Genomic DNA, 13,668 nt, shown 5'->3' on the forward strand with positions numbered 1-13,668 from the left:
AAGTATACCAGATTTATTATGCAGTTTCCATTATGTAAGTTAATAACATCTTTCCATCTGTTTGTTTCTTGGTAGGAGTTAGTACAGCTCTGTTATCTGCAGTGCTAGGCCTTCAGCTCAGGGTTGTTGGCTGGGGTCAAAACATCAACAGCTTAGCTAATTTTCTTTTCTAATCAATATATTTACGATATCTCTCTGTATTGGATATATGTGGATGAGCACCCTCTAGTTTTTTTTGTGCTAAATCTGGGCCTGGCAGCATCCTTTACCTTCAAATCAAAACAAAAACAGATCATAGATTTAACATGCTTTGCCTAACAAAAACCTGGATCAAGCCAAATGAGTACATAGCTTTAAATGAAGTGTGCCCTGCTGGCTACACCTTTGTACACCACCCTCGTCTAACGGTGTAGACCTAGAGAACATAGTTATACTACCCCAGTCAGATGCCATCTCAGACCATTCTCTAATTTCACTTGAACTACATATGAGTCACAATATAGTAACCTCGCCTCAGTATCATACCAGACGCATGATCACGTCAGCCACTACATTTATTGTGAATCTTCCAGACTTATCATTTGCGACTAGGATACATTCAAACCCCACGGAACTTGATCAAATAACTGAATGCTTAAAATCAGTATTCTACTGCACACTCAATGATGTTGCTTCACTTAAGAATTAAAAAATTATTGACAAAAATTAGTACCTTGGTATAATGACCACATTCACAGTTTAAAACAAAACCCTCTAAAAAATGGAACATAAATGGCACCACACTAGGCTTATAGTCTTCCATCTTGTATGGAAGGAGACCCTTCTCAAGTATAGAAAAACAATTATTCTCTTGACCCTAATAGAAAATAACAAAACTAATCCTAAATTTCTTTTTAGTACAATTGCACATATAACTAGGAAAAAACTGACACCAATACTCAGATTACAAGATCACACAGTAGTAATGAGTTCATGAATTTCTTTAATGAAAAAATTAAGCACATTAGAGATAACAATAAGAGTATTATCATGACACCGAGCAGCTACTTAGAGTTCAGAACAACCAAGCCAAAAAACGACTCTGGAATCCTTTACACCTCTCCAAGAGCCAGAACTTACATCTCTGATCAAAATCCTCAATTTGCTTACTAGATTCACTGCCCACACACTTTATTAAGGAAATCCTACTTGTATTAATTGAACCTTCACTAAATTTAATAAACTCCTCTTTGAAATTAGGCTACATTCCTAAATCATTAAAATTAGCAGTAATCAGACCACTTTTCAAAAAAAATCTAACCTTGACCCATGTCAGCTGTCAAACTACAGGCCAATCTTATACCATTCATTTATTTCCAAGATCCTAGAAAAAGCTGTAGCTCAGCAGCTAATATCATATCTGAATTAGAACCAGATCCATGAAGTTTTTCAGTTTGGGTTTAGGCCTAATCACAGTATGGAAATAGCACTGATTAAAGTAGTTAATGACCTGTTGTTGGCTTCTGACCAGGGTTATGTGTCTTTGCTTATATTGCTTGATCTGAGTGCAGCATTTGATGCTATACATCACAACATTTTACTAGATAGACTCAAAAATGTTGTTGGGATTAGGGTAATAGCCCTTTCCTGGTTTAAATCTTTCCTGGTTTAAATCTTTCATGATTTAAATCCAAATGTTTGTTAACATAAATGGAGACTTCTCATCATACGACAAGGTTAGCTATGGTGTCCTGCAAGGATCTGTTCTAGGGTCTTTGCTTTTTTTCTTTATATATGCTACCTCTAGGTCACATTATATGTAAACACTGTGATAGTTTCCACAAATATGCTGGTTACACTCAGCAACACCAGAGGACATGTTTCAGTTTAGTATTATTGATGAATGCATAAAGGACGTCAGACACTGGATGTTGAGGAACTTTCTCTCACATAATAGTGACAAAATAGAGGTGCTTCTATTAGACCCAGAGACAGCTAGGTCCTCACACTCTAATTACTCATTCAACCTCAATGGTCTCACAAGCACATGTTCCCTAACAGATGTTGGAGTTATTATGGATCCCAGTCTCTCATTCGAAGCGCATGTAAATAATATTTCTAGGACTGCCTTTCTCCACCTTAGGAACATTTCAAAGATTAGGAACATGTTCTCCTCACATGAAAAACTAGTCCAGGCATTTACCACTTCCAGATTGGACTACTGTAATGCCTTACAATCTGTCTGTATCATTAAATGCCTAAATAGGCTCCAGCTAGTTCAAAATGCAGCAGGCAGAGTTCTTACTAGAACTAGAAAATTTGATCACATCACTCCTATCTTAGCTACTTTACATTGGCTCCCAGTAAAATTTTGTATTTATTATTAAATGCTTCTAATGACCTACACAAGCACTGAATGGTCTTGCCCCACAATACCTTAAAGAACTCTTCATGCATTACAATCCACCACTTTTGCAAGGATCAAAAGGTGCAATCTCTTTACTAGTACCAAGAATAAGAAAATCTACCTCAAAGCTCAGACTATGGAATAGCCTTGCTGTAAATGTTTGAGACTCAGACACAGTCTCAGTATTTAAGGCTAGGCTGAAAACTGTATAGTCAATAATTTTATTAACCACTTCCCATCTTAGGTAACGGTGTAGATGTGGGGGTTCATGGGCATTGAGAGTTGGCATTGAGACCTACCCCTGATATCATGATATCACTGAGCATCAACCCATCTCAGCTGCCACGGCTACTCCCACCACCCTCTGATGTCTCCTCCTGTAGCCCACCACGCCTCCACCCCAGCTAACTACTTTTTCGTTGCCCTTAATGGATTTTCTCTTGCAGGATGGGTTTTGGACACTTGCACACCATCGGGACAAGACTAGGACCTCTAGAAAGTTGGATGCCCCCCAACCCCCTTTGAGTACTGGACTGTAAGTAACTGGACAATTACATAGCCTTAGGACAAAGACAGAGAAAATCACACATGTTCACACTTGGTTCTGTCTGCCACTTTTCAGTTGCTATAGAAACAGGAAATGTACTGCCATTCCCAAGTGTAACCAACAGATGTCAGTGCACTGTTAACACGCCCACCAGCTCTTCCCCCACTCAGGTGTCGGAGCCCTATGGAGAGGCCTGTTTCCATAGCAACAGAAAACACATGAGTCATGAGAAAAAATGATGAACATCAAGGTCTGATTAATTACTGATATACTGCATGTGTGTTAATGCTATACCTGTATAGGCTAACTTAAAATTATACCTCCATACCTGAAGTAATTGTGGAAAGATTATATAATATGTAATACATGTATATTAAAATGAAGTTAATAAATGATGAGAACACTGGTGTCAATTAGTTGACCAGCATTTTATTTATTTATTTACTTTGGGAAAACTCCTCCCTTTACATAATACTAATTTGTAATATGCCGATGACTGCACTGGACAACAACACAACACAGAAATCTCACAATCAAACAAGCGAGTGATCATCACACATAGTTATGTGCTTCACCATGACATAAGCTGACATATTTATAGAGTGGAAGAGAGAGTGAATGGGACAAACACTCCAAACCTGTATATAAAACTGTAAGCAGAAAGGTGAAAGACACTGAGGTGTGATACTTGGTGCTGCACCATCTCATCAGCTAATCATTCAACTCTTGAATAACCTTATAATAGAGCAGGGAACATGTTGTAGTAGGCAGGGAATGGAGCATGGGACTGGATCACTTTGCGTGCATGTGCATTTGTTTCATGTCAGAGAATACAAAAGGTGTTTTGTTAGCCAGTAGTGCACGTGTGTGTGTGTGTGTGTGTGTGTGTGTGTGCGTGTGCATGTGCGTGACTTAGATGACACTCTCATATAGGAGTGTGTTTTTTGCTTAGATCACTACTAGGCAGCAATTTGACTTCTGTCTCAGGTGGGAGGAACTCAAGGTGGTGCCGCCCCCAAACAGGCGTGGTCAGGTACCGCCAACGCTACAGAGATACAAACAGATGGTCAGAAATGTGTCATCAATTTCTGCAGTCCTGTAATGAGTAAATACACTTAAATGTGTCATCTTCTCTCTCTTTCTCTCTCTCTCTCTCACAAACACTCACCTCTGTGAGGGAACCTTTGCAGTGTAAGAGTTTGTAGAGGACAGTGAGGGGGATGCAGAGCATGGAGGAGAGAGCCAGTGCCCAGCCCAGGGTCTCACCCCACCACGGATACACATACACCCCGTTATACACCAAGGGCTTATAGTTTACCACATGAAACAGAAACACTCCCTGCAAAATATGCACACACCTCTGTTTATGTACCTTCATCTGCTAGGTCTTACAGGCAAAAGAGGATGCTGGAATGTGACTCACCATACACACTAACGGTGTGATGTAAGACCAGCACCACTTCATGTACGGCAGAGGGCGATAGCCAATCATGCGTGCCACGTCGTCCATGAAACGGTCAGCTCCTGGGAGGAAGAGGGAGGGCTGAGACTTTTGCCATGATTAACACGAAGTTCAATTGTTTTTATTATTTAATTTATTTAGTCATAATTTACCGAGCATAATTCTGAACAGGTATTTTGGAGCATAAAATTTGCATGTAATATCTGATGTCAACAGTTAAGTGTATTTAGTCATTACAGGACTGCATAAATTGGTAATCATCATTGTAACGTGGGCTCAAACCTGGGTCAGATAGGTGATGACACCAAAAGCCTACTGGGTGAGCAACCACGCTCTAATGATGGTGGGCCCGTGTGCGAAACAGTTAGATTGTAGAACCGGTAAAACAAGAAAAGTAAATAACTAAAAGGTGGGGAGTGAACCCCAGCCGCTTTGTTGCACGGTGAACAAACGTATACCCGCTAGACTTCGGCAGCTATAAAACTACCTGCGTGTATATTGCCCTTCAAAGGAATGGAGGACGACAAAACTAGAGGAAAAATAACGAAGCACCACGCCAAGCGTGGGAAAAGGGAGAACCAAGGACGCTACGGGAAGAATGGCAGCCCCGATGCCCTGGGGAAAACCAAACTAAACCTTCCCAAGCAAAACCAGAAAACAGGGAAGAACTGTAATGTCTATGGGGAGCCTTAGGAGAGAGACAGATTTGAGGGGGGAAACTGGAGAGGGGAGGGGACATGTAAAAACATGAACACCCTCACAGCACAGACGTGAGGTGTAGCACGAGGGCTCACTACCCAAAGTTATCAGCCAGGAGCTTGCCTCGGAACTTTGGCAAAGACCCAGCACTGAGTGACCGGGTCACTGGGCTTATATAAGGTTTAGCCCAGCTGTTGGGCATTAAGCCTGATTAGTGGTGTGCCTGACTCGAGGCCTCCCTCTGGTGGCCTGGCACCGACCCTTACAATCATATTTCATATAGATGTTTGTGTCCAATGTTGAGCTGGACACATTTTTACTGCAATGTCTTACCATACACCCAGGCCACCACCACACACTCCCAGAATGCTTGCCACAGGAGAGTGATCCCACTGGCTGAGTAATAGTCAAAGAGCTGAAACACATACATCCCTCCCTATATGGAGAAACAGAGACAGAGAGAGAGAGAGATGGGGAGAGGGCTACAGAAAGAATTACAGAAGTGAACAGACTGAGAAGACATGAAAATAAACCAAATAAATCAGAGAAATAACAGAAACAACACAGAAATTACAGGCGTGAAAGTGGAGGAACCCAGGAAATATTAGGTGAAATACAATTATGCATTACAGGAATGAGTCACCATATGCCCTCCCTCCTCGTAGTTTCTTGCTCTTTCCTACCTCGGTTACCATGGAGAGGTCGATAAAGAAGCAGGTGATACAGCATATTGCCACGACAACCTCACGACGCACAGAGCTAAAGTAGGACTTAGGGGGAAGCATGTCCAGGAGTCCTGTGATGAAACCTTCCACACCCACAAACTGAGAGAAAGGCAGATGGAGAAACTAGGTTTCTTATGTAACATTACTCGTTTCACAGATTTAGAACCCTTTTTAGCATTCATTGATCAGGTCAAATTCAGTCTCTGACCCAAACATTTCCCTTTCTGCTCCATGAAGCTCAGTCATGAGCTGACAACTCCTGACATTCAGACAGAACCGGTGAGGGTCTTTGGCGCTTTGTACAGCGCATGGTTTACAAGAACCACAGAAGGACGTTCATTCCATTTCCTATTGCCACAAATCGCCCCGGCATCCTTCTGGCTGTCAGCATATGAGCTGAGCTTCCTGGGCAACTTGCGGTGTGTGCTGCATCTTTGATGGCCAGCTGCACATATCCTTACCTGGCTGTCCAGTCCCAGCACTAGCAGCATACAGAAGAAGAGCACCGCCCACAGTGGAGCCAGGGGCATGAGAGTCACTGCTTTAGGGTAAGCAATGAACACTAACCCTGGACCTGAGAGAGAGAAACATAATGACACAAAGAAAGGAAGCGCAAACTAACACTTGGTGTACATTATACATAATTCATAAGTGTTACAGCATTTGATGCAATCACCCTCTTCTTTCATTGTTGTTTCATTCCTTGAATGGTTTGGCAACTGGGAGGACAAGCCAGTGGCCAGATAAGCCATCGTTAACAAAGTGAATGTGGGAATGTGGGTTAAGGAATGAAGGGACAGGGAGATGAAATGGGGACGTTGGAAGGAGGAGACAGCATGGGGGCTCACCACTCTCGGCAACTTTGCTGATGTCAACACCCTGCTCAGCTGCCATGAAGCCAAGCACAGAAAAGACCACAAACCCTGCAAAAAAACTGGTCCCACTGTTTATAAGAGCCAGTACAAATGCATCCCTAAAGAGAGAGTGATAGAGAGAGAGAGAGAGAGAGAGAGAGAAATATGAGACAATAGAGTGGGATTACTAAGTATTAGACATCTAATATTCAGGCAAAACCGTTAATTTTATTCCCTTACAAAAATGACTTTTTAAAGGATTCATCTCATGGACAATGCAGCACTTTTGTCTTAGCTGTAGATTTTTCATCTTCCTGGCTCTGCCATGTCACATAAACAGACTAAAATTAAGAATACGGTACCTCGCTGTTTCCTATTCAAGAGACTTGTGTGTATCTGAAAGTGCTACCTAACAGAGTAGCCACAATCATGAAAAAGTACTATTTACTGGTAGCAGTTGTTGTTGAAGCGGTTGTAGCTCCCAAGGGCTGTTAATGCTCCCAGACCAATAGCATATGAGTAGAAGATCTGTGTGGCAGCATCAATCCATACCTAATAAAACTGTCATGGTCATCATCATCACCAATACAATGCCAAACCACCATGGTATTTCCATAATAATTAACCGTAATACATGATAATTGGTAACAAAGCATGTATATACTGACTTGTGCATCTCTGAGTTTGCTCCAGTCCGGATTCAGATAATAAACTATTCCACTGACAGCTCCTGGCAATGAAATCCCATGAACAAACAGGACCACCAGCACCAAATATGGGAAAAGAGCTGTAAAATACACAACCTAAACACACACACACACACACACACACACACACACACACACACACACACACAAACACACACACACAACCTTTAACCAGCTTAACCCTTATTACTCTTGTTCTGATACTGAAACCTGATTTTTTAATTTCATATAAGATATGATACATATATATACATGGACTACTCAAAACACATTGTGAATAGACTCTAATTGAACTATTTTTGTACTACAGTTCCAGTCTACCACAACACATTGCTACTGACTACTCAGTGCTGTCAAAGGTCATGAGAGAACACTACACATTTAGTGCCACCCTAACTGGAACCCTTCCATGCACACCAACCCCAGTCTCTACTGTGGGTTTGGCCACAGGGACACTCTTACCTTGCCTGTAGACTTGACACCTTTCCAGATGCAGAAATACACTATGACCCAGGTAGCCAGTAGGCACAGCACCATGGAATTGTTGATATCACCCACCTCATCCAATCCACCAGACAGACGCAGTACCTTGCGTCTGAGAAAGAGATGCAAAATTGTTATATATCATCCCTTATTTTTAAGCCTTCTCATCTAATGTCATACATGTTAAACTGGAAGTTCACACTGTAAAAGACGATTTCACATTTTTCTAAATAAACATGACTCTAAAGATCTAAATGTCGTGGTCACAAACACTCCTCAAAGAACTCTTACTCCCAGAATTCCATGATAGGTGAGCGCATGCCTTCAGGCTCCAAGCAGCTGGCATTGAGTTCAAGAGAAGAAAGGTTAAGTGGTGAGGATGTAGAGGAAGAGGAAGTAAGGAATGTCTGATTAGAGCAGGATCGGCTAAAGTCGAGTGTGCAGTTGGGTGTGTTCCACTCCTGGCTACAGGAGGCCCAGGGTAGAGGGTAAGTGAAGGAGTGAACCAGGAAGTACAAGCCCCACGCCAGAATCAGGATGTAGTACGTGTTACAGAAGAACACGATCACCATGGACGCCAGGCCTAGCCCTTAAAGAGAGCAAAAGAAAGGATGCTATGGAGAAGTAATAAACAAAAATAAATTATCTTGTTATTTTAAATGTGACAAGCTCAATTGCTAATATCCCCACGCTGTGATCTTCACTCTGTACCTTTAAAAAGTGGGGCGATGTTCCATGCAGACACTCCACCCTGTTTCATGAACTGGCCAAGTGCGATCTCCAGAAAGAATACTGGTATGCCCCCGATAAACACCATCAGAGCATAGGGGAGCAGAAACACCCCTACAGCACACACACACACACACACACACACACACACAATCATTCAGCATGATACAAACAATTCACTCCCTCATTTTTCACACGAATTAGCCATACACACATACAATTACAATGAACTGATGCGCTATTGTTAAAACACACTCCTGTTTAAATACTTACAGTTACTTAGTCTCTTAGTTACTCAAGAGAGAAATGAGGGACAGAATGAAGTATGCTGGTTGGTGAGAGAGATAGAGATAACGGAAGAACGTGAGAAAGTTGAAGTTCATCAGGCTGCTTAAGCATGAAAGGCTAGTGGTGTCCTTGAGATGAGGGAAATAGCTGAGAAGACAATAGTCATAAGCACAGTGTTTAACCTCATTTTAAATGAACACTATCTTCTCTACAATCTGCCCTGCCCTGTCCTACACACACACGCACGCACGCACACACGCACACGCATGGCACGCACGCACACACACACACACACACACACACACACACACACACACACACACACACACACACACACACACACACACTAAAGGCCTCTAAGGCCCTGTCTTGCAAAATCAGAGGAACAGCAAGAACAAAGGATGATAAAGCAAGAAATTAAATAGACATGTAAGTGAGAAGTCAACAGAGTGAAATGTTATTAAAAGCAAAGCACACACACAAACATCTTGTGTATGCAAGATACATGAAATGTGCACATGCACACATACAACTTGCTCATATATATGATAGGTTACACTTTCACAAACATGCACATTCCTGTGCATGTGTACACAGTGCTTGTAGTCTAAATGCTTGCACATATATGCGTGTACACATGTACACAAGGAGTCTCAATTTGCCTGGAAGTCATATCATTTTAACAAAAAGGCCTAGTTAAAGTACAGAGCCCTGGTAGGTTTGTCAAAAAAAAAATCTCCTGCCCATTGCTTGGTTCAGCATGCCTTCAGGTTTAACAAACTGCTCCTATTCCTTTTAATTGACCTTTCCTTCTTTTATCATTATATAATATTGGTAATGATATTTGATTTTTTCTCTTCCACATCCCACACTGCTTTGAGTGCATACAAGATGACCATTTATGACTCCCACAAAGCAATGCATAAAATGACTTTCAGGCGTAGTAAAAAAAGATTCCTCAGAGTGTTTGTGCATACCCACACACCTCCAATGTGTGTGTACAAGCAGTATGGTTAAAGTATGGGCAGTATGGGTGTATAATTTCCTTCACTGACTTCTTGTCTCTGACATGGCTCCAGCTTGATGTTATCATTAGAATCTGTCCTAAATTTACTAGCAGGCCAGATCAGTGAAGACAACAAAGCACTTCTATAAGTAACTGTGGGCAAGAGGGTCTGATAAATATTGTAACGTAAATGTATATGTGAAAGTATAAGGGCAACCTGTCATATGAACATGTAGTATTCACATATGTGCAGATTTTTCATATATTTGCAATAGTGTGTTTGTGCAAGTGTTTCATCGTTTGAGTCTAATCTGTCTTCCAAAACAATCTTGTGCACATTCTCTCTCACTCTTTATCCCAGCGTAATGGAATCCAACACCTTATAAGGATGTGCATCAGCAGAAGAAGAGAAGCACAGACAGAAAAAAATTGTATAAAGAATGCAAAGAATGCAATGTCTGCAAAATGACACAAGGAACACTCAGAGAGAAATAACGGCAAATGCAGAACTAGAAATAGGCAGAAAGGGTACAAAAGAGGACAGTGACACATCCAAAGACCCACACTAATCTGTGTCCTTGGCTGGCTTTTCGATGATTCTCAGAGAATCACAAACCTCTGTGGCACCAGCAGAACTAATCCCTGGTCAAAGTCCCACAATAACCACGCCACCTGACTACTCAAAAAACCCGTAGTCATAATTCCACAAAAAGGAATTCCGCAACAACATCTCCAAACCAAGGAATCTGCTGTAGGCAGAAATCCATATTTAGAACATGATTTAGAACATATTAGAGAAAGCCTAAACATGGATTTGAGTTTAATAACTTGAAAACAATTTCCCACTGACTGTTACTAGCAAGGTCCACACACAACTATGATCAAATAAATGCAAATGCTTTTAAAAAGGATGATGCAGAGTATTCTACAGCCAGCAGGACCAAGTGCAACTGATGGTGGAATTAAGAAGTAGAGAATTTTGTACAGGTTACTACATAACCTTGGGTTTGAGCTGCTTGCATGCATCTTACAGCCCTGTCAGCACCAGGGACCAGACAGCCCATCACTACTCCTGCAGTGAGACAGACAGCACCTCACCACTTCTCCGGTGGAATCCCGGCTATCTGAGACTCTGCACTCTGTTCACCAAGTATTCAGTCTTTGTATTTTGCTCAAATGAAAAGAAAATTGCTCTGTAATAATAACATTGGATAAAAACAACTAGTTCCTTTTTGAAGTCCTGACTACGTTTCTCCTTTCCTGTTATACAAACATCTTGTGTTACCATTATTTGCATATTAACATGTGTTCTACTGGCCTTGTTGAGTAAGCGCGCTGATCTGCAATAGCTCAAACAATGATGTGCATGTATGCATGATACAGTGATATTTGGTTTTGTGTGTGCGTGTGTCCATCCGTCTCACCTCCACCATTCTTATAGCAGAGGTAGGGGAATCTCCAGACGTTACCGAGGCCAACAGCAAATCCCACACAAGACATAATGAAGTCCATCTGACTGCTCCACGTCTGTCTGCCCGCATGACCCAGTACTGCTCTGGGGTCACACACACACACTCCGCTTCCGCACACACACCCGTCCGTCACCCCTGAGCCGAGGCTTGGCTCACACCTCTCACCATCACGCCCCCCAGCTGCCACCACCAGAGGGCATCTGAGCGCCACCCCGTTCTCCTCTCGGCCCATCTCTCCATCCTCTGAAGAACAGAAAGATTTAAAAAATAAAAGAAAGAGGGACAGAAACAAACAGAACAAGCTGCAATAATGTTATGACCCAGCCAAAAACAAAGACAACCTTGCTTTTTTTCTATCAAGGTGTTTATATTTCAATTTACTGCATGTTGTGCCACTGGTTTGTATCATCTTATCTTATAATGTCACTGGTGTCACAGATTTGAAAAAGGAGCTGATTCCAGATTTGAAGGAATGAGAGCAAGAAAGAACAAGAGTGCAAGTTGTTAACCAAGTCATAATCTATTAGACTTCATTAGTTTATAATCCGGATAAAACTGAGCTCCTAGTAACAGTGTATACTGTTAGTACTGAGTTATTTTATTTCAACATTTCAACATGCGTATCACCATCGTTAATGAAAGTGACTATCTTATGGCTAATATGAGAGCTAATATGAATTGACTTCCAATATTACAGGCCAGAGTACTCTTGAGAAGGCAATGGTTTAGTAGAAATGCAGAATGTGGGTGATTCACATCTCTGCTCACACTGTGTGGCACTTTAATTTCTGAAAGCTGGTAACCTACAGCAAGCCAGGCTGTGATGTAAAATACACTGGCCCTACAACCACAGGATAAAAAGAATCAACTACACAGCATGTCGGTGTATAACTTCAGTGATGGCCTATAAAGGTTACCATAAAAGCAGGCAGATAGACGGATAGACAGATAGACAGACAGACAGATAGATAGACAGACAGACAGACAGACAGACAGACAGACAGACAGACAGATAGATAGATAGATAGATAGATAGATAGATAGATAGATAGATATTCTTACTTTGTTCATGCTCTCCCACCTCGGGCGTCATGCCGAGTAGTGGCTAGCAGGAGGGCTAGCCCTATAATTTACAAATAGCGGGGTGACGGACACTGCGTTTTTGTAATATATATATATATATATATATATAATATATATATAATATATATATATATATTATATATATTATATATATATATATATATATATATATATATATATATATATATATAGTCCTTTTTAGGTGCGTCTTTTTAGTTCTTTTGTTTGGGGTTGCTGGTCTCTCTTTCTCGTCAGTATTTGTAGATATTTAAAATGGTCTTCGACGATGTTGCAGATTGGCAGGGTGAAGTTCAAGATGGAATATTTTCGGTGCGTCGCAAGCTGTAGGCTAAAAGGGACCCTCAGAAGCAGTCGACGAAGCACTTGAAGGTAAGCCTGAAGAATCGCATGGATAAAAGTTAAATGAAAATAACTCTTAATCTTAGCGAGTCCTTAGCGAGGGGTTTCGTAGGTCAGTCGGAGAGGTGAGAAACCGATGCAGCTACGTCGGTCGGTGGGAATGTGAGCCCCCTGTAGCATCAGCGCTCAGTTCGTACAGCCCCTCCCTCCTCCGCGCCGGTCCCTGTGCCGCGATTGGTGCTTTTCGCGGCCGTTCTGCTGCGCTACTTCCACCGCCCGCCGGACTCACTCGTTTCGACCGGATTCTGTTGAGTTGGGCTCCTTTGTTGCGTCTAACGCTGCTGGAAACATGTTGCAGGCAGACAGGTCAATCGTTGCTTACTTGTTACATTGCATTTTCATACTGAGACGATGGCAATAATCTAAAAGCAGTAACAGCGTTTTAAAGAGGTTAATGTTTATGTGATTGCGACTGCCGTTGTAGATTTAGTACGCATGCATTTCTAATTAGACCAATCATACGGGACCATAACTTAAAAGTGAAAATGTGTGATAAATGAGATAGGCTATATAAAAAAGAAGATAACATAAATGGTTGGCAAATAGATTAACGTTTTTTGATGGCAAAGATGTTGTGGATTTAATGCAAATGCATTACTTATTCGATTGTGACCGTGAATTAACCTGAAAACGAAACATTATATAATTTATGAACATTTGATAACCTGAATGGTATAATATGGAAGACGTCAGATGAACTAATCGTCCTATGAAAGACAAGTAATCAAAATTGTCTTAATAAAACTAGACGCAACTATCACGTTTTAAACAGCCAACCAGCACCTATAACAGAAAGTGGGATTATAT

The 13,668-nt window shown here is 41.4% G+C and overlaps 1 protein-coding gene across 1 annotated transcript; it reads right to left on the bottom strand.

Annotated features, from left to right (window-relative positions):
• Positions 1-3,345: 3,345 nt before the first annotated feature.
• Positions 3,346-12,517, bottom strand: si:ch211-117c9.5 (sodium- and chloride-dependent creatine transporter 1). The gene is given in 15 exon segments (XM_027019219.2): positions 3,346-3,878; positions 3,880-3,978; positions 4,102-4,272; positions 4,357-4,457; positions 5,428-5,530; positions 5,778-5,918; positions 6,281-6,393; positions 6,668-6,792; positions 7,122-7,225; positions 7,342-7,476; positions 7,843-7,975; positions 8,155-8,452; positions 8,575-8,706; positions 11,311-11,601; positions 12,421-12,517. Coding segments are annotated over 15 exon segments (2,010 nt in total). The 5' UTR covers positions 12,452-12,517; the 3' UTR covers positions 3,346-3,845.
• Positions 12,518-13,668: the final 1,151 nt, after the last annotated feature.

The sequence above is a fragment of the Electrophorus electricus genome, chromosome 24 (genome assembly GCF_013358815.1).
Source record: "Electrophorus electricus isolate fEleEle1 chromosome 24, fEleEle1.pri, whole genome shotgun sequence".
Taxonomy (NCBI): Eukaryota; Metazoa; Chordata; class Actinopteri; order Gymnotiformes; family Gymnotidae; genus Electrophorus; species Electrophorus electricus.